The 26,301-nt window shown below is 36.4% G+C and overlaps 3 protein-coding genes across 4 annotated transcripts in view; 2 read left to right on the top strand and 1 right to left on the bottom strand.

The window, feature by feature from the left end:
• Positions 1–4,994: 4,994 nt before the first annotated feature.
• On the top strand, positions 4,995–6,942 carry gpr119 (G protein-coupled receptor 119). Of its 2 annotated transcripts, XM_079834911.1 has the most exons (2): positions 4,995–6,307; positions 6,467–6,942. In XM_079834911.1, the coding sequence occupies exons 1-2, from the start codon at positions 5,593–5,595 to the stop codon at positions 6,748–6,750; spliced, it is 999 nt and encodes a 332-aa protein (XP_079691037.1). In that variant the 5' UTR covers positions 4,995–5,592; the 3' UTR covers positions 6,751–6,942. The 2 variants fall into 2 exon arrangements, with proteins under 2 accessions (XP_079691037.1, XP_079691036.1); XM_079834910.1 differs by having other exon boundaries at positions 4,997–6,940.
• Positions 6,943–9,391: 2,449 nt separating this feature from the next.
• On the top strand, positions 9,392–15,021 carry rbmx2 (RNA binding motif protein X-linked 2). Its single transcript, XM_079834507.1, has 6 exons — positions 9,392–9,431; positions 10,019–10,134; positions 11,539–11,590; positions 11,693–11,822; positions 13,983–14,169; positions 14,296–15,021. Exons 1-6 carry the CDS (start codon positions 9,427–9,429, stop codon positions 14,883–14,885), a joined length of 1,080 nt encoding a protein of 359 aa, XP_079690633.1. The 5' UTR covers positions 9,392–9,426; the 3' UTR covers positions 14,886–15,021.
• Positions 15,022–21,770: 6,749 nt separating this feature from the next.
• siah2l (seven in absentia homolog 2-like) overlaps positions 21,771–26,301 on the bottom strand; it is a 43,224-nt gene continuing 38,693 nt past the window's right edge. The window contains exon 2 of the mRNA XM_079835967.1: positions 21,771–24,371. Coding sequence (XP_079692093.1) covers positions 23,820–24,371 — 552 coding nt within the window. The 3' untranslated portion in view covers positions 21,771–23,819. The remainder of the gene's footprint in view (positions 24,372–26,301) is intronic.

Here is a 26,301-nt window from a genome sequence, read left to right on the forward strand (position 1 = left end):
GGCTGTGGCCTCTTTCAGCAGGATAATGCGTCTGCCACAAAGCAAAAATGGTTCAGGAATGGTTTAAGGAGCACAACAACGAGTTTGAGGTGTTGACTAGACCTTCAAATTCCCCAGATCTCAATCCAATCGAGCATCAGTGGGATGTGCTGAACAAACAAGTCCGATCCATGGAGGCGCCACCTCGCAACTTACAGTACTTACAGGATCTGCTGCTAACATCTTGCTGCCAGATACCACAGCACACCTTCAGGGGTCTAGTGGAGTCCATGCGGGTCAGGACTATTTTGGCAGCAAAAAGGGGACCAAGACAATATTAGGAAAGTGGTCCCAATGTTATGCCTTATCAGTGTATTTTTTTTTATTTTTTTATTTAAACATATTTAATTTAAACAGTTAATGTATTGGATTACCATAAATAAAATAAAATTCAGAGATCAGAAATTGTGAACGTTATTTAGCAAGTTTATTTCATTTTCATCTTTACACATTTTTTATCACTCAATAGTGATACAAAGTCAGCTTTTTACCTCAAACAGCATGTAAAAAAAATATATATTTGTATTGTGAAAAGCTACTTTGTAGGCCTGGTAAATAACATTTAATTGAAAACTGACCTCCCCATTCACACCACTCAATATCTAATATGTAAACCATGCACCTTTAAATGCAGTGATAACTTCTTAATAATTATATTAATGTCTCTTTGTTCAACCAAAGAATAACTTTTTGACTCTCTCTGTATTGTTTTTGCATTTTTTGCTCTATGTAGTTATACAGATCATCCTTTTGAAATTAAATAAAGCATGTTGTAATGCAAGCAAAAATTGTCCATCTTTAATCCCACAAATACACACCAGCATCATTCGCAATGAACACCTCAACCTGCAAAGAGATCACAGAAAAGTGTCCATTGTAATCTCTTTTTAATGCATCTTTATAGATCATAAATTTAAACACAAACTCATTGTTTTAGGAGATGCGCCTTTTAATGATGTTGGGAAATGTCTTTTAAAGTTCTCACGCTTAAATGTCCAGTGTTATGTCAATAATGCTGATCTCATGATAAGTTGGTTTATCGGCAGATAAAGTTGGTTTTGAGGCAGATCTGATGTCACAGAGTGGTGCGTAGCAGCCTCATCACACGCTGGTACAGCTGCTGAACAACTGAGACCAGATTACTGCAACACACAAAAGACATTGGCGATGAGCTTCATGAGTTACAGTTAATCATGCACAGGATTTATTATATTAAAAGGATAATTTCCCATTTTAAAAATAAAAATTCTTCATCACTTCCTTTATGAAAAATATGTTTATTCAAGTGTGCTATTAGTATACTTCTTTTAACCTTAAACATAGGATAGTGTACTTAAAAGTATAATTAAGAATTCTAAGGATACTTGGCTTGTAGTTTTGTTTACTCTTTTGATTGAGTAGCCTATTAAATACTTTTCCAAATCGTTTTACATACTGTCTTATTGTTTTAAATTATTGATGTATAATGAAAACAAATGTTCCTAATTCTGAGTAGTATGTGAATTTTTGTGTAGGCTACTCCACTGTTAGTATACAAAGGAATTTACTTCAAATCTAGTTTACTCTTTATAGTCCGCCATTGACTGAATTTTCCGGATATCCATGTTTCCACTGTTATACGATAGGGGGCGATATTACGCATATTCTATACGGAATCTCTGGATCAAAACACAGGTGAAGAAGCAGAAACGAGAGATAGAAGATTGCTTACCCAAATGTAAAATAACGTGATCATCCAACATTAAACAGCATATAAAAAAATACATACAAAACTGCCTTACTTTACCGAATTAAATATCGACCCAGGAAGTGTAAAGCTTCAGGGGTGTTAATGGACTCAATCGACTCCATCTGTGTTTTGTTCATCATTCTGAATCCCATCCGGACAAAATGCGATTTTCTCAGCTTTTTATTTAAAATATTGCTTTTTTAATAAGAAATTACCCGCATTCAAGTTTTAGAAGCTAGAATAAAATGTTTTTTAAAACTGAAAGAGTTAAAGTACAGTTAAAGGTATATTTGAAGTGTAACAATATTAATTTTTAATATTAAAAATAATAAATATAAACTATAAGTATGATGTTATGTTCGCTTAAAGCTGCAGTCCGTAACTCTTTGCGCTCTAGCGGTTAATAAACAGAACTGCATGTGTCTTGCGGAAGAACATTGCAGCCGGAGCTACTTCTCTCTGTTTATGTCTATGGCGAGTCACGCAGGGTTCCTACTCCTCCGCAGCGGTTCCTACCAGTCTGGTCTGAAATAGACCCAATATAAACACTTATTATAAGTGTACCATAATGATTCAGGGTAAGACAAAAACACGGTTTGGAAAATGGATTCATGTTGTACATTCTTATTATATATTTTTTGTAAATCTTAGTTATGGACAGCAGCTTTAAAGAAAACTTACTAGTATACTTGCAGTATAAAACTACTAAACTAGTAGTTTACTGAGAGTACACTTCAAATTGTACTTTCATAGTATTTGACTAACATTATACATAAGTTCTCTTGTAGTATATTTGCAATACAAACAAAAAACTTAGTTGTAAACTAGATGTGTACTCAAAGTTTACTACTGTTACAAAGTATATTTAAAATTATACTTTTATATACTAAAAAGTGGGCCAATTTAGTCCCAAGCACAGTACACTTGCAAGTATACTTCTAGTACATTGATATTAGTATATACTTACTACATAAAGTATACTTAAAATATACTTGAACTTTACTAAAGTATACTTAATAAAATTAACTTGAAGTATACTTATTTTTTGTAAGGGTTGCTTACTCTCATGTCGCTACAAATGTATTAAACACAAAAGAAGATATTTTGAAAAATGCTTCAGTGTCTTTTTTTGTTCATGCAATGAAATTCTTTCAATGTTTGGACAAAAACAGTTTCTTCTTTATGTTCCATTTTTGTGCAGACTATCCCTTTAATTGCTCAAAGATTAAGATTAGATGTATTTTAAATAGTTTCTCTGTGGCCTTTATGGTGGCCTTTGCGTTCTTAGGCCACCAAAACCCCGTTGTTGTGTAAATGAATGGCCAGAATGCATAAAAAGTTATGTTTTCAGTTGAAAACGTTGTTGTGTAAATGCCCCTAAATTAATAACTAATGATTTTTACAATGCAAATGAATCAACACTGAACTTACTTAAAGGGTTAGTTCACCCAAAAAAAGGAGTCATTAATTACTCATCCTCATGTCATTCTAAACCCGTAAGACCTTCGTTCATCTTCAGAACACAAATTAAGATATGAGATAAATTTATGAAATCTGAGCGCTCTCTGAAACACCCATGCAGCAGCGTCATTGCAACTTTCAAGGTCCAGAAAGGTAGTAAAGACATTGTTAAAACAGTCCATGTGACTACAGTAGTTCAAACCTAATTTTATGAAGTGACGAGAATATTTTTTGTGCGCAAACCCCCCCCCCAAAATAACTTTATTCAACAATTTCTTCTCGTCTGTGTCAATCTCCTACGTGTGCTGTGCTTCCAAGTTCTATGTCAGAAAGCCGGCTTACCATTGGCCGACGCTGTTCACATGAGCACCACGACGCATGCGTGTGATGCTGACGCGGGAGCTAGCCAATGGTGAGCCGCCGTTCTGACATAGAACTCGGAAGCAACCAAAATTACATAATTTTAGTTCTGAAGATAAACAAAAGGTTTTTGGCTCATGGGTTTGGAACGACATGAGGGTGAGTAATTAATGACAGAATGTTTGGGTGAACTAACCCTTTAAAGGAGTACTTCACCAAAAAAAGAAAATTCTGTCATCATTTACCCTCAAGTTGTTCCAAAACCAGTATGAATTTCTTTGTTCTTTAAAAAAAAAATTATATATTTTGAAGAATGTTGGTAACCAAACAGTTGATGGACCCCATTGACTTCCATAGTATTTTTCCCCTACTATGGAAGTCAATGGTCCATCAAATATTTAGTTCCCCATATTCTTCAAAATATCTTCTTGTGTGTTCTGCAGAAGAAAGACAAGTTTGGAACAACTTGAGGTGAGTAAATTATGACAGAATTTTCATTTTTGGGTGAACTATTCCTTTAAGCTGGACAATGACTTTCTTCTAGAGCTGCTGTACAGCCAAAACAATCTTTGTTGCATTAATTTCCTGTTATCACTGTAAAAACTGTATTAAAGTTATTGACTTGAAACTCACCGGGCACCATTCGAGACACAGTTGTTTCTGTCCGGGTGAAGGCAAAAGAGTGATGCCACACAGTACGCACAGCACAACAACATGGAAAGCAGCCTCCGCTTTAAAGACATCTTCCCAGTGCTCTAAACAACCTGAAGAATCGTCAGTATTCCTTTCAAAGAGCCCAAGATGTTCTTTATTTATCTAGCTCAAGGTGAAGATGGGCAGTGATGTGTCAGTGGGGTACAAATCACATCCAAGAGCTTTCTGTGGGCAGAGCATAGCAGTGGGCACAACAACTGCTGACCAAAATCCACTTTCAATAGCAGTGAAAAGTCTAGTAGGGATGAATAACATCACCACATTGTTGGCCGGTGGGAGTCAGGCTTTATTGTGTAGCACTGTCATAAATAGATCTTTCCTCAGAATGGACGACTGTGTGCAGATTTTTAAAAAACAGTTGTGTGATTACAAGCCCATTGTACTTGAGGGCTTTGACTCATTCACATGACTCGAGAGGGAAGTTGAAGAGGTTGCTGCATTATTGCGGAATCAATGATTCGCCCTTATCCCAAAATATACCCATATCATTGACCCTGGCGCCTGTGATCAAATCTAAAATTGTTTGTCCAATAGGGTAAATGTTTATTCACCCATGAGCGGTTCTGTTTATTCAGAGTTTGTTCACTCATGAGTAATCCCAGCCACGCTGTTAGCGTCCACCCACCTCCCAGCCCACTCTCCAAAACCAAACCTATGTTCATCAGTTTCTCTTCCCCCTTTTTGTTTGTTCAGAGTTAGTAGACTGATCTAACAGAGATACATATAAGATTTGCGGAAAATGGACACTGGCACATCAATCGGATCTTTTTTTCTTCATCCTAGAGCCAGCCGAATCTGAAAGATGCCCTGAGAGATGCAAGAATGACTACTCACTTGGAATCCTTGTTCTGGACATCTTTCTCTCAGTTGGAATGTGTTTTCTGTTGAATTTATTGGAGTTTTCCGGAGATTTCATGAGAAAGGACTTCATCTGTTTCTCTTCACTGTTTCAGGCAAGGAACATCTGGAAATCAAATAGTATCCTGGGAATATTTCTTAATGAAAAGCCAAGGATAAAGATTTCATCAATAGATCAGCATTGTCTTTGTACTTCAGTAAGGTTAGGTCCATCTTAATCGAATGCTCATGGATATAGCCAGAAGGAAGGACACTCTTATGGGACCTGGATGACAGCCAGACAGAACAAGGGTCGGACAAACGGAATTATAGCAGCCAAAGTTTTGCTTTTCCCAATGGGAGCAAAGTAAAATCTACATCCTTGTGTCCATTTCCTCAATATCTTGGTCTGTTTAAACTCTCAACTTTGAAATGAGACATTTGAAGCAACAATGATCGCTTTCAACGTGTCCCAGGAGACTTCCTTGGAAGCTATGAGGGAGAAATACAGAGTAACATCAGCCAGTCCTGAGCTCACAACCCCTGCCATGATAGAAAGAGTCGTAGTGACCATGGGCTATATTCTTAGTGTAGGATCCATTTTGATCATCTCTACCAACCTTCTAGTCGCCATTGCCCTGGTATTGCTAATCCGCAAAAGGGGCTGCCAGAGCTGGTGTTTTGTTTTAAACCTATCCATTGCGGACATCCTAGTTGGCATGGCCATCACTGGCATTGCCACTGATGCTCTCGAAGGAACGACGGCCTCCATGGAGAAGGGCATTTGTTTGTTGCGCATGACGTTTATCATCGCACCCTCTGCGGCCTCCATCCTAACCATGTTCTTGATCTCACTGGACCGCTACATGGCTATAAAGTTGCCACTGCGCTATTCACAGCTAATGAATGAGAAGATGATTGCTGGGGCTCTGGTCCCCGTCTGGCTAATCTCAATGATTGTGGGATTTTCACCCAGCATTTTGAAACCGATGCAGAAAGAAGACTACCACAATGTCTGCACATTCTTCAACGTCATCGAGCCCAAGAGCATCATCGTGGTCTTCTGCCTGTTTTTCTTCCCACTACTCTCGGTCTTTATCTATTTCTACATGGACATCCTAAAAATCGCCTGCGGCCACCAGAAGCGCATCTGCGCCCAGCAATCAGGTACACGCTTTCTGTCGTCTAGCCGCTACTGGGGTCACGTAAAAGCCCTGCGGACTGTTGCCGTGCTGGTTGGCTGCTTCACTCTCTGCTGGTGCCCCTTTTTTGTGGTTAGTATTGTGCAGGCATCATGTCCAAACTGTAAACTTTATCACTTTTTAGAGAACCATCTCTGGCTGCTGGGACTCTCAAACTCCCTTATCAATCCCCTCGTCTACGCCTGCTGGCAGCGAGAGGTGAGGAACAAGATCTGCGAGCTCTTCGCTCATATTAAAGTTGGGTTGTGTTGTGCAACACACTCTGAGACGGCGGACAGATACCACACAGACCACCCGACTGTCACTCAGGCAGTAACGCTTCATGACAAGATACTAGCCACTCCAGTGAATAAGTCTGTCACAATTCCTGAACAACATCTGGAAAATATTCCCAATATGTGCTTTTAGTCATCTGGTCATAGGAAACTGTAAAAGGACTTTGACAAATGCTTTGTCCCTTAATGGATGTGGAGCCCAGAGTATTTGTCCAAATAAAACAGATGATTTTATTTGCTTAACATTTCACCATAGCACTTAGTTTTTTTTCCTCCCAATTGTAAAATATATGACTGTAATATAGATTAAACTCATATATATTCAACATAACAGTGTGTTTTTGTTACAGCATATTCACAGATAAATGTAATTTTGGTGATATACAGAAACAAAACAATGGGAAAGGAAGTCTGGTTTACAGTAGAGTATAATGAACTATTATACAAACTGAATGTGTATACTTTGTAACAGTATTAGAGCTTGTTTCCGCCATGGAATAAATCATTTTAAAAAATATTTGCAAATTTTTATCTCACAATTGCAAGTTTACATCTCGCAATTCTGACTTGTTTTCAGTCAGAATGGCGAGATATAAACTTGCAATTGAGTGTTATAAAGTCAGAATTGTGAGATCTAAAGTCAGAATTGCAAGATATAAAGTCAGAATTGCGAAATATAAAGTCAGAATTGCGAAATATAAAGTCAGAATTGTGTGATATAAAGTCAGAATTGCGAGATATAAAGTCAGAATTGTGAGAGGTAAGTCAGAATTGGGTCATATAAAGTCAGAATTGTGTGATATAAAGTCAGAATTGTGTGATATAAAGTCAGAATTGCGTAATATAAAGTCAGAATTGCGAAGTATAAAGTCAGAATTGTGAGATGTAAAGTCAGAATTGTGTGATATAAAGTCAGAATTGCGAAGTATAAAGTCAGAATTGTGAGATGTAAGTCAGAATTGGGTCATATAAAGTCAGAATTGTGTGATATAAAGTCAGAATTGTGTGATATAAAGTCAGAATTGCGAAATATAAAGTCAGAATTGAGAAATATAAAGTCAGAATTGTGAGATATAAAGTCAGAATTGAGAAATATAAAGTCAGAATTGTGAGATGTAAAGTCAGAATTGAGAAATATAAAGTCAGAATTGTGAGATGTAAAGTCAGAATTGTGAGATGTAAAGTCAGAATTGTGTGATATAAAGTCAGAATTGTGTGATATAAAGTCAGAATTGTGTGATATAAAGTCAGAATTGCGAAATATATAGAGTCAGAATTGAGAAATATATAGTCAGAATTGTGAGATGTAAAGTCAGAATTGTGAGATGTAAAGTCAGAATTGTGTGATATAAAGTCAGAATTGAGAAATATAAAGTCAGAATTGTGAGATGTAAAGTCAGAATTGTGAGATGTAAAGTCAGAATTGTGAAATATAAAGTCAGAATTGTGAGATGTAAAGTCAGAATTGAGAAATATAAAGTCAGAATTGTGAGATGTAAAGTCAGAATTGTGAGATGTAAAGTCAGAATTGTGAGATGTAAAGTCAGAATTGTGTGATATAAAGTCAGAATTGAGAAATATAAAGTCAGAATTGTGAGATGTAAAGTCAGAATTGAGAAATATAAAGTCAGAATTGTGAGATGTAAAGTCAGAATTGTGAGATGTAAAGTCAGAATTGTGTGATATAAAGTCAGAATTGTGTGATATAAAGTCAGAATTGTGAGATGTAAAGTCAGAATTGGGTCATATAAAGTCAGAATTGTTTGATATAAAGTCAGAATTGTGTGATATAAAGTCAGAATTGCGAGTTATAAAGTCAGAATTGTGATATAAAAAGTAGCAATTACCTTATTTCTTTTTTATTCTGTGGCGGAAACAAGCTTCCATAGATTTTAGCTAGCAAATATTATAATTTAAGAATAGTTTGTATTTGTGTTGTATCTTTCTAGGAGTTTCTCATCATCATTTTGAGCTTGCCCAAGGTTAATAACAAACCTCAGAGCCCCTTTAATACTGTATAAGATCTCTGGTTATATCTCTGTGTAATATTAATCGTGAGCACTGCAGCAAAATACAGATAAATTGCAAATTCAATTAACTGAAAATGTTATACATGAAATACATATCTTAAACTTAATATAAATTAAATATATTTACCATATATTGATAATTAGTACAATCACAAAAATTCAGGAAATTATTTAATTATGACCAAAACATATCGTCTTTTTGATATCACACTTACTTTTCAGTTATTTTTCTCAAACAGTATAAATGTGGCTACATCCACAAGAGAGTAATATTTTGGGGTTCTTGGCATCGAAAAGTTTCAAAACCCCAATGAAATCCTGTTATGACAAAAGGTCAACCTAACTTGAAAATTACTTCAAAAAGCATAAATTGCCAAGAAACATTCATGCCAACTGTTAAACTATTATTTTATTACTAAAATGTTATTTTAATGTTATTTCTACTTTTATATAAATGTTATCATTTAACGTAATCATTGGCTACATGTAGTCTATGTAGGTTAAACATTATGCTTGTATAGTGTTACGCCTATATCTTGGCGATGAAAAGCTTTTTCCTATAAAATAAAACTATCAGTGTATGCTTCATATGTTCATAAGTTCTTAAGCTGTAAAACTCGTCTAGTTACAAACACAGAATGCTAACGGAGAAATCTGAGTTTAACAGTCAGTCAACTACATATCCCACAATGCTTTTCATTAACCCGGTAAAAGTAGTACCACGTGCAAAAATCACTAGAGGAACTAAATCCTTCCGGAGTGACTGCAGCTTCATCACAATGAAGTAAGTGATGCGTTGAAATTGAGCATTTAATTTAAATATCTCCCTTACATTTATTCTAATATATTTTTTTATTAGTTTAATACAATTACTAGACCCCATGTCATGGAAAAGGAAATGTCGCTAAAGGTGAAAGCTAACGTTAAACAACTAGCATGAGTTTTTGCAGCAGTAGCTAAAAGCTAAATATTTATCTGGTAAAACATAAAAGTAAACTAACGTTACTTATTCTCAATTCAGTTAGTCTTTTAAAATAATTTATAGGACACTGACAATTAACAAGAAAATGTAATGTGTCTAACAATAGTATGACTCTCTAGATAAAGCGTTACAGTTATTGCATAATTAGAGGACACTGTATTATCCTAATAGTAATTGGATATTTGTAATACAATGTTTGAATACAGTTGACATACAGTTTGAAGAAATAGTCCAAAGTGATTCTAATTGAAAAATCAATAATGTTGATATATTAATGCAGACACCACAGCAGAATAATAAACATCATTAGAGACAATACATGTTCTAAATAAGATATAATGTAAATATTTGTTCATTATCTGTTTGTGCATATCTTTACTTCAATATAGTCCGCTCACCAAAGTGAAACTCATCAATGAACTGAATGAAAAAGAGGCTGAACTGGGTGTCAAAGACAGTGTGTCCTGGCATACAGTCTATAAAGACAGCGCCTGGGTCTTCATCGGTGAGTGACTGGTCAACATTATTAAACTGCGGTTGTGTGCCTGGACCAGGGGTTTTCAAACTGGGGTCCAGGGAGCTAAGGGAGTGCTAGGGGGTCCATGGGAAGGTTTGGTGGGGAAAAAAAGTACAAATAAATAAGACAAATATTAGATTACTCATAATAAATACATAATTTAAATAAAACTATATGAAAATAATAATAAATGGATTAGGAGAAAACCAGTGTAAAAACTAAAAATAAATAATAAAAAATATTAAACTACTCATAATAAATAAATAATTAAAAAATGTAAATGATAATAAATGGATTAAGATAAAAAAAAGCATAAAAACAGAAAATAAGTAATAAAACTAAGTGAATAAATAATTTTAATAAAATACTTAACAATATTAAAATAATAATAGAATAATAATAAATAGATTTCGAGAAAACCAGTGTAAAAACTGTAAAAATAAATAATAAAAAAATTAAGCTAACGTACAAACTGTCGTACTAAATAAATCATTTGAATAAAATACATAAAACATATTTACATAATAAAAAATTGATTTAGAGAAAAGCAGTGTAAAAATTTTATAAAAAAGATCAAACTATCGTACTAAATAAATTATTTAAATAAAATGCATAGAGAGATTTAAATTAATAAATAATAAATTGATTAAGAGAAAACCAGTGTAAAAACTGCAAAGATAAATAATAAACAATTAAATGTAATGTACTAAATAAATAATTTGAATAAAATACATAAAAAGATTAAAGTAATAGAGTACTAATAATAAACTAAACTAACTATCATACTAAATAAATAATTTGATTTAGATAATACATTATTATAAAGATCAAAATTAATAATAATAAATAAATTGATTAAGAAAAAAATGAAAAGTAAAAAAAAAAAATAATAATAATAAAAAGATAGATCTATCATACTAAATAAATAATTTGAATAATAAAGTAATACATTGATTTTAATAAATAAATAATAGTACTACTAGAGTGAGTATCAAAACTCATTTTAAATAAAATGTATAGCTATAAAAAAAATCATTTGGGTCATTTGGGAGTCTGTGGCATAGGCAATGCCCCATTTTAGGGCACTAAAATATTCTCTGGATAGACTATATTTGCACTCTGCCAGATGGTGGCAGCATTGTTTTGATTTATCTTACATTTCTGTAGACTGCGTTCATGCCATTGTCTTTCTCTAGAAGACCCTGCTGGTACACTGTGTACAGTAATGCTCATTTGACCTTGTAAAAACTAACAATGATGTATATTAATTACTCAGACTAAAGAAACCAATTTCAAGAGTTGCATTAATATAAATTCTGTATTTATTTATCATTTATTTTAGGTAAATGCTGCCATGTTCAGCTTTGTATGTAAATATGTTGTAATCTGCAGGTGGATTTCCATATGAGCTGACAGAAGGAGACATCGTCTGTGTTTTCTCTCAGTAAGTCCTAATTGCTCAAATTTTAAATGCATCTTCTTGCAGCGCTTCTGTTTTTTTTTTTTTTTTTTCTAGTAAAGCTTAATCCTCCACTGTGCATCTCAGGTACGGAGAGATTGCCAACATCAACTTGGTGCGAGATAAAAAGACGGGCAAATCCAAAGGATTCTGCTTCCTGTGCTATGAAGATCAAAGGAGCACCATTCTGGCTGTGGATAACTTTAATGGAATCAAGGTGAAGGGCTTTTCCAGTCGCTTGTTCATTTGTGTGTGCACTAATGGAATATGCTATTTATATATATATATATATATATATATATATATATATATATATATATATATATATATATATATATATATATATATATATATATATATATATATATATATATATAAATAATACAGTAAAAACATTAATTAATATATATATATATATATATATATATATATATAACATATATTATTACAATTTAAATTAATCTAAATTTAAATGTAATTTTTTTTATTAATTTATTCCAATTTCTGAAAGATAATGTGACACTGAAGAGTGAAGACTGGAGTTATGGCTGCTGATTCTGAATAAATTACTTTTTACAAAATATTACAACAATATTACAAATATTACAACAGGCCCTGATAACTCTACTAATATCATGAAGAAAAAAACACTGAATGCTAGTTGTGGGTCAGTGACATTATTTGTGTCCAGTGTCACACTTTTTTTTTTTAAATCTTAAAAAAGGCAAAATATTAAAAAAAAATTCTAAAATATGTATTTTAGAGATAAAAGTATTCTCTTAAACAATATCAGCCATTATTCATTTAGAAACATCATTACGTTTTTGGGGGAGTCGCACATGACATTTTACAACTTTAACAAACCTTCTTGCTATAAAAATGCTAAAATATATTTTATATAATTTAAATATATAATTTAATACATTTTTATATATTTAACTTTATATTTTTCATTTTTTTCTTCATGATATCAGTACAGTTATCAGGCCCTTTTTATTTATTGCCATATATTACACTATATTGCCAAAGGTTTCCCATTCCATTCTTAATCCGTAGGGTTTAATATGGAGTTGGCCCACCCTTTGCAGCTATAACAGCTTCAACTCTTCTGGGAAGACAAGGTTTCCGCAAGGTTTAGGAGTGTGTTTATGGGAATTTATGACCATTCTTCTAGAAGCGCATTTGTGAGGTCAGGCACTGATTTTGGAGGAGAAGGCCTGGCTCGCTGTCTCCGCTCTAATTCATCCCAAAGGTGTTCTATCGGGTTGAGGTCAGGACTCTGTGCAGGCCAGTCAAGTTCCTCCACACCAAACTCGCTCATCCATGTCTTTATGGACCTTGCTTTGTGCACTGGTGCGCAGTCATGTTGGAACATGCCCCCATCCCCAAACTGTTCCCACAAAGTTGGGAGCATGAAATTGTCAAAAATGTCTTGGTATGTTGAAGCATTAAAAGTTCCTTTCAATGGAACTAAGGGGCCAAGCCCAACCGCTGAAAAACAACCCCGCACCATAATCCCCCTAATCTGAAGGCCACAGAAAGTTTGGAGGTCTGTAGCTATTGACTCTGCAGAAAGTTGTTGACTTCTGCGCACTGTGTGCCTCAGCATACGCTGACCTCGCTCTGTGATTTTTACGTCGCCTACCACTTTGTGGCTGAGTTGCTGTTGTTCCCAATTGCTTCCACTTTGTTATAATAACATTAACAGTTGAATGTGGAATATTTAGTTGTGAGGAAATTTCACGAATCGACTTATTGCACAGGTGGCAACCTATCATGGTACCACGCTTGAATTCACTGAGCTCCTGAGAGCAACCCATTCTTTCACAAATGTTTGTAGAAGCGTCTGCTTGCCTAGGTGCTTGATTTTATACACCTGTGGCCATGGAAGTGATTGGAACACCTGATTTCAAAGATTTGGAGGGGTGTCCCAATACTTTTGGCAATGAAGGCCCTGTCCCAAATGGCACCCTAAACCCTCACGGTCGTCCTCTGAGTCCGCACTTTCACGACGTAATGCCGCTTTGACTGCCGGGAAGAAGTCCGCTGCGTAGCTCGCATCAGTGCGGGCTCGGCAGAAGTGCGCATCGAGGGTGCACATCGACCTCAAAGGGGGGCGCTCGCAAGCACCCTTCTGAGACCTAAAATGACAAATGGGACACACTACGATCTCGTGGACTTAGCGGACGCGCACGCAGCGGTCATTGTAAGTCCACAAGACTGAAAGTGCACATGAAGTGTGCCTTTTCGGACAGGGCCATGGTGTATATACTGTATATTGTTATTTATCTAAAATATTATATATTTTTATTAAATATTTATTAAAAAAAAAATTTCTTTTATATTTTTCTTTTTTTATGTTTTTTCTGCTCTACAGATTAAGGGCCGAACCATACGTGTGGACCATGTTGCAAATTATCGGCCACCAAAGGACACAGATGACATCGATGATATCACCAAACGTTTGCGAGAGGAGGGATGTGCTCCCAGCATGCCCCAACCTTTCTCCTCCGAGTCTGAGTCTGAGGAAGATAATGCTGTACATGTGAAAAAGCCAAAAAAAGGTGAGAGGAGGCTGTATCTGTTCAGTAAATGTAACATTATTTCAAGAGGTGTGTTTTGTTGTTTTAATGCTTTTATTCATTTATTTAATAATTGATTGGCTAATTTTCAATGTTGTTATACTTCAGATAAAAAGGAGAAGAAGAAAAAGAAGAAGGAAAAGAAAGATAAGAAAAAAGCAAAGGAAGAGAAACACGAGGCACGGACTGAGACGTCAGCGTCTTCCCCTGTCAGAGTGAAGAAGGAGAAGGAGGACACGGCATATGAGAAGTATGCTGTGAAAGGACTGGCAGGAAGCAGAAGGGACAGACCCGGACAAGATTCCAGGAATCCACAAGAGGTGGACAGATTCAGAGATAGGTATGGAGGCGAGCGAGACAGGGATAGAGAAGAAGACAAAAAGACAGATAGAAACAAAGAGGACAAGAGACACGAAGACACTCGACAGCGAGACCGCAGGGAGGGGGGCAGAGGAAGAGGGGGTGATAGAGAGAGAAATGGGGAACGAGAGAGAGAACTAGACAGAGAGCGTGATAGAGACAGGGAACAAGAGAGAGAACTAGACAGAGAGCGTGATAGAGACAGGGAACAAGAGAGAGAACTAGACAGAGAGCGTGATAGAGACAGGGAACGAGGGAGAGACAGAGACAGAAGTAATGATCGAGGGTTTGCCAAACACAGAGATCACAGTCATGAAAGAGAACACAGACGCTATTGAGCAGGGATAGTAATTTAACTTTTTTTAATACAAAATGTTTGAAATTTTTATTTTATTTTTGTGTGTGTGTACCTTTAGAAAATGTAAATAAATCTTTAGAATTTTTATTAAACATCTGTCTGGAATAATTAACTGTATAATGACCACCTGGTATTACGTTACACACAAACACACTCATTTGCAGTGTTGGGGAAAGTCACTCTTAAAAGTAATGTTACAATATTGCATTACTCCCTACAAAAGTAACTAATTAGGTTATTGTTTTACTTTTTATGGAAAGTAATGTGTTGTGGTACTTTTACATCACTTTTTCTCATCTGGGGTCCGTTCTTCGTACCTCGCTTAATACATCTGTGATGATTTGACAGATCCCAGATCTTTTAATCGTGATAACTGATATCTGGCTAATTTGGTTCTTCAAACGAATTTGCGGATTGGATTTAAATATCTGGATTAAATGATCTAAGATCACTGCACTGCGCGTTCTTGTTTTCCCTGAAGAGGGCAGATGCATCGATACTCGAAACCACGATCAGCAATGCAGTGATTGGCTGGCGTCAAGATAGCATATAGATGAGGAAACAGCTAAACGACCAAACCAACATAAAAGTTATAATAGATCAATGATAAATGTGTTTATTTTTTATTTTTTAACATGATTACCAATTATTTATATTCACAATTTTATACAGTATTTGTAAACCCTTTACATTTTTATTTCAATGTTGTAATTACATTTTTAATTCAATTTGAAGCAGATTTGTAACGTGACAGTATTAAAGTTTCTTAAGGGTCAAGATCAAATTATCTGCATCTCTTGCGCTGCATCAAGCCACTCCCATAATATCCGTCATCACTTAAATTAATACACGGCTCAGATTAACTGTACAACATGTGTGTAAACCTCCAATAAAATTATAAAGTAATTATTCCATCACAAATAAATTGCTCAATCAAGTGGCTGTGTCTATAGTATTATACACAACATTATAATATTATATACATTCTCATATACACATATACAATTAAAAGTTTGTATATTATTATTATTTAAAATTATTATTATTGCCCCTGGTTCAGTAATGAACTCTTGTAATAAAGTAGCAGTGGCTGGGACAGATTTTAAGTATCACCTCAAGATGCAATCTAATCCTGTTTACATGAAATAAGCCTGCTCGCGAGCAGGTTTAAGTTACGGACCTGTTGCTATGACAGCAAGTCCAGGATGAGCGTCGAAGAACCAAACAATCCAAGATCATGCCAAATCGTCAACAATCAAATCCAGCTAACGGAGTTAGCGAGGTACGAAGAACGGACCCCAGGGCTGGGTTTGCTTGTTTGTTTTTTAATGATAAAAAAAGTTCTATTTTTGGCAAATGCAAAGGCCCTAAAGTGAAATAAAAAAGGCTCAGGCGGAGGAAAATGCAAATTCACTCCACTACAGTAGAAGGCGCCGCTCAAACAAACCTTTCAGCTGTGCTGCCATTCTGGATCGCAGAAGAAAGTTAAACACTCTTCAGAAATAATAATAATAATAATAAAAAAGAAACACAAATGTGATGTTTATATAAAGTCATTTTTGCTTATTAGTATAGTTGATTTGGATCATCGAAGGTCAGCAGCAAAGACATTGGATAATAATGATTAAATACATTAAGTATATTTGTGTTATTTAAAATAATTATTGCAGGTTTGCGTAATATTCTGAATTTGCATTAAACTGTTTTTATTCATTTTGAGGAATACTGAACTGCACTTGCGCACGGTTTCTGTTTCATGAGGATAGGAGAGCTGTCAGTCAATACATGGGAAAGCAAAGTAACTCGGATATTTAGTTGTAAGGGGCTGTTTACACGAGACCGTTTATAACAAAAACTGATTTTTTTGTTGTTGTGCTTTTACCGTTCATTTACACGACAGAAGCATTTTGGGGCCTAAAAAAAGCAAAAATGTGAATCTGTGAAACCGGTGACGCCTTGCATATATGTGCCCTGTGGGCACGCACACAGTCTGCTCCGGTCCAGAGACACACGATAGCACAGAGCGGATCATATGCACGATTCGCAGACCACAAAACGCACCGGACCCATTTGAAAACCCATTTGAAACCTCTTTAAATCAGCAATAAGGTTTATTTCAAAAAATGTATCTGCCATCTTGACAGACATGGTCACTTTGAATTGATGTTAGGGCTGCACAATTAATTGAATTTCTAATCGTGATTACAATTACGAATGCCACAATTATGTAATCGTTTAAAAGCGCAATTAAAAAAAAGTCCACTTACATTGTTCTGCATGCTTAAAGGAACTCTGCACTTTTTTTTGAAAATAGGGTCATTTTCCAACTGCCCTCGAGTTTTACCGTTTTCTAATCCATTCAGCCGGTCTCTGGGTCTGGCGGTAGCACTTTTAGCATAGATCATTGAATCTGATTAGACCGTTAGCATCTCGCTCAAAAATGACCAATGAGTTTCAATATTTTTCATATTTAAAACTTGACTCTTCTGTAGTTACATTGTGTACTAATACCGACGGAAAATGAAAGGTTTTCTAGGCCGATATGGCTAGGAACTATACTCTCATTCCTGCGTAATAATCAAGGAACTTGTTGCCGTCCCATGGGTGCAACGTCGCAATGATATTACACATCATCAGCGTCATCAGCGCCTGAAAATAGGTTAACTTCCATTAGCACAACCTGCTTGCACAGGGAGCGTGTTGGGGACTATTTTCAGGCGCTGCGTAATATCACTGCGCAACTTTTCATTTTCCATCGGTCTTAGTACACGATGTAACTACAGAAGAGTCAAGTTTTAAATAGGAAAAATATTGAAACTCTTTGGTCATTTTTGAGCGAGATGCTAACGGTCTAATCATATTCAATGATCTATGCTAAGCTATGCTAAAAGTGCTACCGCCAGACCCGGAGATCGGCTGAATGGATTCGAAAACGAGTGTTCCCTTTAAGATGTTTTTGTTTTTTTCTCTACAGTTTAAGGGTCTTTTCCATTGTTTTAATTTTAGTATAACAATATAATACCATGCATATTTTTACTTTTTTAATAAAAATAAATAAATCGAACCAATGTATAGCGGACATTTGAGGCATAATGCTATAGAAAAGCATACTAAGTTTTTCAGGAAGAATGTTTTCAGCTTATTGTCACTATTAAAAACATCATTCAATGTTAATTGTGATAATCGCAATTACAATTTCAAGAGAATAATCAACAGTTATGATTTTCGTCATAATTGTGCAGCCCTGACGTACAGAAAAGCACAATTCATTCCTCAGAATTAACGGTGTATATCAATGTGACATTGCTGGGATGGGCTTGCATGCATAATACAGCGTTTATAGTCATATTCGCGTATCGGTGTGAACGGGGATCATTTTGATAACGTCATCTGTACAAAGAAAAAAACGTTTCAATTTTTACTACATTGTTGTCGTGTAAATATACCCTAAATTTAAAAGTAATGTTTTACTTTAGTTACTTGAAAAAGGTCATCTAATGCTTTACTTGTAATGCGTTACCCCAACACAGTCGTTTGACAAATAAATCAATTTTATTTGAGTTTAAATGGTACAAAAACCAAAGATGTCTTGATGAACAGTGTCAACTGAATACTCCAACATCAAGATGATGCAAAGTACACCAATCATTATGGATTCAGTTGTAAAACTACTAAAAGACATTTAGTTAAAGGCATGGAGTAAAAAAATTAAATAAAATCAGACCAAACAGATTTGCACATTACCCATTTATACCTGCTCACCAGGAAACAGCACTTCATCGGTAATATTTCAAATGATCACTATAGCCACGTCAACATATTCAATAACCTAGCAAGAGAGGATAAAACAGAACTACACAAATATGTTCTGAATAGATTAACAGAGATAATGTATTAGTAATAAACACTGAGTTTGTTGCGGTGGATTTATCTATATTGTCTAATAATAAAAAATAGCCAAAGAAATCAAACATATATTGTTTCATGTCCAAAATAATTGCTTTCGGTAGCAAAACACCACACAGTTAGCAAAGCTTTTTATACTGTAAATTAAGAAAATCACCCTTATATGTAATATCCTTGAGCAGATCAATTCAAGTCAAATATGAACATCCATAATTGGCCAATCAGGAGTTTTACAGATGTGACTCCATTAGTCTTGTTCATCACAGACAATAAACATTTAAGTCAATACTCAAGGTTAGGGGTCAAATGATTGTTTGCACTGAACTCCCATCACTCCTGTGCTCACTCACTTGAGTACATCACCAACTTATCAAAAAATAAATAAAAAAGTGTTTACACCGGTTCTTAAAAAATAAACAGCTGCCACACGTCATCAGGTCTTTGGATGTAGCGCTCTTTTGTAGTTGTAAGTGGCCTCATTATTTACATTTTTTTTGTCAGTCTCACAGTATTTCCCAAACTAAATCATGTGAATTATTTACCATAAGAATGTTCATATCAAATCTTTCATTACTTTATCAATGTAGCACAATAGTTAAATAAACAGGTCAAGAGTAAAGCATTAGGTTTCTGCAGTGACACCATTCATTATGGTAAATTACATTTAAACAACCTCTAAAAACAAAGCAAAAGTAGAATTGTTATAATATGTTACAGTAACAGTTACTGAAATGGTTGTTGTTTCTGCGACACAGGTAGTGCCTCCATCCAATCAACACCTAAAGGATAGAAAGTCGCTACCCGACAATTTACTTTATTTTTCGATAATCTGTTTCTGTACAGTACCGGGCAACAGTTTGGAAACATTAATATTTTTAATGTCTTTGAGTCTCTTATGCTCATCAAGCCTGCATTTATTTGATCAAAAATACGGCAAAAACTGTAATTTGTGAAATATTACAATTTAAAATAATTGTTTTCTTTTTAATATACTTTAAAATATAATTTATTTCTGTGCTGCAAAGGAACTTTGTGCCGTACCATGGGTGCAGCAGGCGCAATGATATTACACAGTGCCTGAAAATAGTCAAACTTCTGTCAACATAACCAACGTGACAACCTGCTTGCTCAGGGAGCGTGCTGGGGACTATTTTCAGGCGCTGTGTAATATCATTGCGCCGCTGCACCCATGGTAAGGCAGCAAAGTTCCTTGATTATTACACAGGAATGAGAGAATAGTTCCTAGCGATATCGGTCTAGAAAATCGCAACTTTCCATTTTCCGTTGGTCTTAGTACACCATGTAACTATACACATCACAACATGTAAATAGGAAAATGTTGGCGTTATTTTGTCACTTATTTAGCAGTAGGCTAGGCCATTTACCTCCAGTCTTTGTGCTAAGCTAGGCTAGCGGTGGGACCAGGTGCGTCAGACAGAGTTATGGCACGCACAGAGATGAGAATGGTATGCATGGACTTATCTAACTCTGGGCGATACGGTGAATAAGCTAAAGTCCCAAAAAGTCGGCGTGTTCCTTTAACACATTCTTGCTCAATAAAAGTATTAATTTCTTTTTAAAAAAAGGAAAAAAAGAATGACCCCAAACTTTTGAGCGGTATTGTATATTGTTACAAAAGTGTCTATTTTAAATAAATGCGGTTCTTTTTTAACTTTTTATTAATCAAAGAATCCACAGGTTATAACAATATTAAGCAGCACAACCGTTTCCAACATTAATAATAATCAGATTATAAATCATCATATTAGAATGATTTCTGAAGGATCATGTGACACTGAAAATTCAGCTTTGCATCACAGAAACTAATTATATTTTAAAGTATATTAAAACGGAAGACCATTATTTTTAAACTGAAATAATATTTCACAATATTAGTTTTTTTCTGTATTTTGATCAAATAAATGCAGGCCTAGTATAGAAATGTTTCCTAGTATAATGCATTTGAAATAATGAGAGTTAAGGTTTTTATGTGATTGACCTGTAAACTCACACGTGCTAGTATCTGTATCACTGGGTTGGCACAGGAAATGGGAAGAAGCTCATAATTTCATGCCCATGCATGTGAAGTATTTTAGTGCTTGATGGGAACTTGTTTATTCGCAAGTTCATTAGGACGTGGTGTTCAATATTGATCATGATGGCTTGATTGCGAGGCATGGCACACAGCTCGGGAAACCACCTGGTCGCTTCATTAAAATGTATTTATTCAGTTTTGAGTTCACTCCGGTGTAGGGGAGTCTGAAATGCCGTGGGAGATAGACAGATGGCTGATGGTCTATTTTGACATGGTATGTTTCGTCTCTGTCTTGGAGCTACAAAAATCTGCAACAAGCTACAACTGGTAGGTGGCCAGAATTAAGATAACTGAATATATTTGGCTAAATGTGTAAGTTTTTTTCCATTACTCATTTTTTTCCCCTGCATTTTCAGCCCAACGCCATAGGAGTCACACCACCCAGACTCAGGGCTCTGAGCTTCCTTCAGGGCTTTCCATCTACATGCAGGTACTCCCTCTTGTTCAGCACATATTTGCTATTTTTATGCAGAACTTAAAATGATGTAAGTGCTACAGTCACCATCTATTTGGTTCAACAGCATCATTTTTATAGATCTTTAGAGGAATGATCCATGTCCTGTAAATACCTTGACAAATCACTGATTTTGATCTCGTCATCTACAAAATAGGATTTCAGACTAATCAGGAGAATTTAAAAAAATATATACAAGAATTTTCTACTAGGCATGAATGAGCTTCTCATTAGATTTCTCATTAGCATATTTAGTTGCCATGACAACTGCACGTAGAGAGCACACTCATTGGGGGGGGGGGGGGGGGGGTGGCGAGTCTGTCCAGGAGCGAATACGCTGACCACATGAGCATACTTTCCATCTCCTTCTATGGGTCTATAAATGTACAAATTGTTCAACAAAACAGAATACATTTGCTCTACAACAGATTTATAAAACATTTAATTTACATTTTTAAATTATTTTTTTTCAGAGAGAATGAAATAGAAGACAAAGAGCTGATGGTGTGAAGTTGTGCATCAAACTTGGGATCTCTTCTTCACAGAACCACCCACATTCCGGGATATCAATGCTCTTCTTGCACAGACATCTCCAAAGGTCATCAGAGGTATTTGATAAGAGGCTGGGTTCCAACAGTGTAAGTGAAATGGTTACTGCAGCAGGTTTTGGGGGCAAAGTTGGACGACCTGTGAACGCGGCATGTCCTTCCCACTCGTAATGCCACTTTGTAAATTTAAGTCTCTTTCAAGACACTGGAGGTTTGGAGCATAGTGACCTGAACCTGACACACTTGAGTCCTTGAAGAAAGCAGACTCTAAAAGACTAAGTTTGTATACAAGTAAGGCATTGTGGGTTCATTGACCAAAGGGGAGAGTGAGGAATTGCTCGGATCTTAATACTCTAGACTAAACAATCATTTTAAAGAGACTTAACAATAACAACAAATATCAACAAAACTAAAGTCGTTTATATATTTACAAAAGCTTTCCTTAATCTTACAGATTACCTTGAATATAAAGAAAGAAACGTACAAAGACAACAAAACCAGTCAAATGCGGACACTTAATCAACGTCAAAATAACAGATTGTTGTTTGTGCGCAGGCTTAATCTTTTACATACAGTCATTGGTGACAAGACAAATGTACACAAAGGTGGAACACCCATATTAAAGGAGTAGTTTCTGTCATCATTTTCTCATTGTTTGAAATCCGTATGATTTTCTTTACCTCATGGAACACAAAAGGAGTCGTCTAGCTAAATGTGCAAGCTGCTCTTTAGATACAATGAAAGTGAAAGGCACGGTTTTCTGTGTAAAACATCTTAGGTTTCAGTAATTCCTCACACAAAGCTAACATATGGCTTGAGGAGACTAGTGCACAAGTCGTATGGACTACATGTATGGTGCTTTTTTTTGTCCTTTTTGGAGCTTGACAACCCTTGGTCCACATCCACGTACATTGTATTGAAAGAGAACAGCCGAGATATTCTGCTAAACTTCTGCTTTGGTGTTCCACAAAACGACATGAGGGAGAGTAAATGTTGACAGATTTATCATTGGTAGGTCAACTATCCATTTAAAAATCAAGCATCATGTACAAATATATCTATTATGTGGCATTAGATCATAGGTAACAGAAAATTTGAAAAGGTTGGCTGTAGTTCTGTCATTTCATTTGGTGATGTTGAATATGTTTTGATCACAAACCAGGACCTCAAAATAACAAAATTTCAGAATTGTCCTCATCTTCGTCTTGCAACATTGAAGACAGATATAGTAAAAGAAAAAGGTAAGGAAAGGAAAAAAACAGAGGTTAGATTCTTGCCTTACAAACATGGTGGTTCTGTAGTCATTTCTGCAAGTGAATTTTATTTCCACCATGCACACGGTTATCTCCACTTTGGGTATTGTTTTATCAAGCCATTATACAACCATGAAATTCATAGGATCAACATTTACATTGCCATGGTTCCTCTTGATACCCCAAGAGGAAAACCAAAGTAGTCAGTGCAGTTTTTGTACACAGTTTTTTTTTTCTGAGGCAAATGTTACACATTCATGCCTAGACTCTTCCCAATTTAGCATTTTGATTCTGTGAAGCTAGATTCACTTGTCAAGTTCCTGTGAATTTTGGGCCGGACATCCCAGACAATAAATGTGGTCATCCGCACCTGAACTTCACTGTAGGTATAATGGGAAGGTTCTGAAGGTTGGGGCGAACAAGAGAAAATCTCAATTGCACTTCAACTGACTGCCAACACCTGCACACTCCCCTCTTCATCTCGAGAAGAACACCTACCATTCTAACCTACAAGTGAATCTGGAAAGTCTGCGTTGTTTCAGCAGATGACTCTTGAACAGAAATATCTCCCAACTGTAGCCTTCAGAATCTGCAGTCAGGTAGGGAGCAGAGGTTGTCCAAGGTTTCGGATCAATGGAAAAAGCCTAACGCTGCCACCTCAGCACATGGAGATGGTCACGTTGATACCCAGATTGCCGTTGTCTGCAAACAGGTGAGCGATAGAGGTATCAAATACAAGACAGTCACTGTTCATGATGGCCGCCGCTACACCATCGTGGATCGAGCGTGGCGTGGCCTCCCACGTGAGCCGCCTACGGTTACCGTTCAACTCGAGGCGGTAGGCAAAGTTCTCCGCTTGCTTTCGCGTGCCGATGAGCAGCACGATTGCAAAGAACTGCTGGTGTCCCTCGTATTTCTCCTGCTTCTCTAGAACCAGCATGAAGTGGTGGCCGAAACATGACTGCATCATGACCCAGTCCACAGCCCCGGGTAGGTTGATATCCGTGGCCAGAAAGACAATGTCCTCGCCCTGTAAGGTGGTAATGGATTTGTGGGCATGCATGAGATGTGGCATGACGGCCTCCAGGGAGCCCTGCCATTTACAGGAGGCCCCCGGGCATGGGCAGGTGTACGGGCGAAACTCACACACTTCTTCATGTTCTGGCTTCTCGCTGTGGTGAAGGGACAGCAGACATCCAGCCGAGGCATACTGCAGGAAAAAAAAGAAGAAAAAAAAAGACATTAATAAAAGGCTTGTCTGAGCAAAACTGAGAGTGGACAGAGTTTGGATCAAGAGTCCTCGGATAAGTAAATGGAAGACACTGACAGAGTAGCAGGAACGGTGAGTGGGAGGCTGAGAAATGGTGAGAGAACCAAGAAAAAGTAGGATAAGGGGATTTCAGGAGGGCAGGTGAAGGACACTGGAGATAGGGAATTATATATAGGTTGAGCAAAGGAGGAACTAGGCCATGTGTCGAGATATGTCAGTATCATTTGAAGCGAATCCATAAATTACAGAGTGATGCGTCTGTTCATGTGTGTACCTGCCATAAAAGCGACGTTGCTACTAATCATGTGTCAGGCTGTGACAACCCTCTCTTTTTTTATGCGCAGTTTGGGAAAATGAGTGGGACGGATTGTGTTGCTTGAAGATGAATAGCACAGCAAGGCTCTCTCTTTGATTATCTCCGGAAGGGAATATCAATGAAGGTCAAATATGAATGTCCCCTCAATCTGCTCACTTTACTAGAAATGTGCGCACTGCGTGACTTTCATTGCACACTCTAAAACCAACATTTATCTCCCTGACTGGCCTACTGGATTGGACTTGCAAAAGGTGACTTCAACAAAAGGTGAAATCCCACAATAACCTGATGAATGCCCTTTTCAAGGAATTTCATCAGCTTAGCAGAGCTGCATTAAAGACAAGGTATTCAACTCAAATTATGGGTAAAGGTTTAGAATCCGACTAAAAAGACAGAGCAACAAAGAAAGATAATCCTTGCATGAATGGGCAGGAAAAAGGAGTAAACATACTGGGCTTTCTGACAAAAAACGCAAGCTCAATTATGTCTAGACAGAAGAACTAAGACCAGGTAAAAATTAGATAATTGTTTTTTTAAAGCATTACCTGATTCTTTCTTCTTAAAATCCATGTCAACTTTATTAATTACTTTTAAATCATTGCACCACAGAATAATCTGTTTCTATCAAGTTAGTCCGAGGCTGGAGGTGTGGGCGTTCAGCCCACTCAACGCCCCCCAAGGGTGTGCTTCAATATCTGCCAAATTAATTATTAATCTGAGTGGTAAGTCACTGGCTGCCTAGCAAAAATCAATGAGTGACAGCCGTTATCCAGTGGTCCAGAAGGCCCCAGAGGCTGTAACTGCCTTAAAACACTGACATTTATTGTCAAAAGCCGTTAAGAAGCAAACTGGGAGAAAGAATCATTATATCTCCTTCACGTTACACTGGGTTTTCCGAACTGTCTTTCATTAGGACATGGCCTGTGTCCAAATACCGTCGAATTAATTTAGCTAATCCTTCCTCATTCCCCAGCCTTTCTTTTACGAATCAAACAATCTGACTTCTGGAGGTGTTGAAGGTTTATGTGTCCCATCTCTTCCCTCCCAACAGACAGTTATCCTCTTATCCACCTTTTTAATGAGAGAATGACAGGATTTTGAGCGGTAATCCTAGGGCCGTACGGTGGAGATAAAGCCTTTTCTGGAGCCCTGTTGGAGTTGATGGTATTGGCGTATCTGGTAGAAAGAAACCGTATCAAGTGTTTTTTTTTTGGGAGGGGGGGTTGGTACTGTTGAGTGTGTGTGGTTTTGAGCATGTGTGTATTCAGAACCCTCAGTCATTAATATACCTGATTCCAGCTGTGAACATCTCAAAAACAACCCAGTATATCACTTACCTTGCATTGATTAGTCCCTAGAGCAAATAAATTAACCATGCATTTCAACAACACATCTGAACATCAAGTACCAATATGCCCACAAAAAAAGGAGGACCAACATACAAACAAATTTGCCACAGGCTACAAATTAAATTCTTCACCTTCCTACCTTCATTCACTTTAATTAAAACTTTGAATCTATCACCAGTGTACATTGCTCTAGAGGCCTGATCAA

The sequence above is a fragment of the Gobio gobio genome, assembly GCF_949357685.1.
Source record: "Gobio gobio genome assembly, chromosome: 14".
In the NCBI taxonomy this organism is placed as follows: Eukaryota; Metazoa; Chordata; class Actinopteri; order Cypriniformes; family Gobionidae; genus Gobio; species Gobio gobio.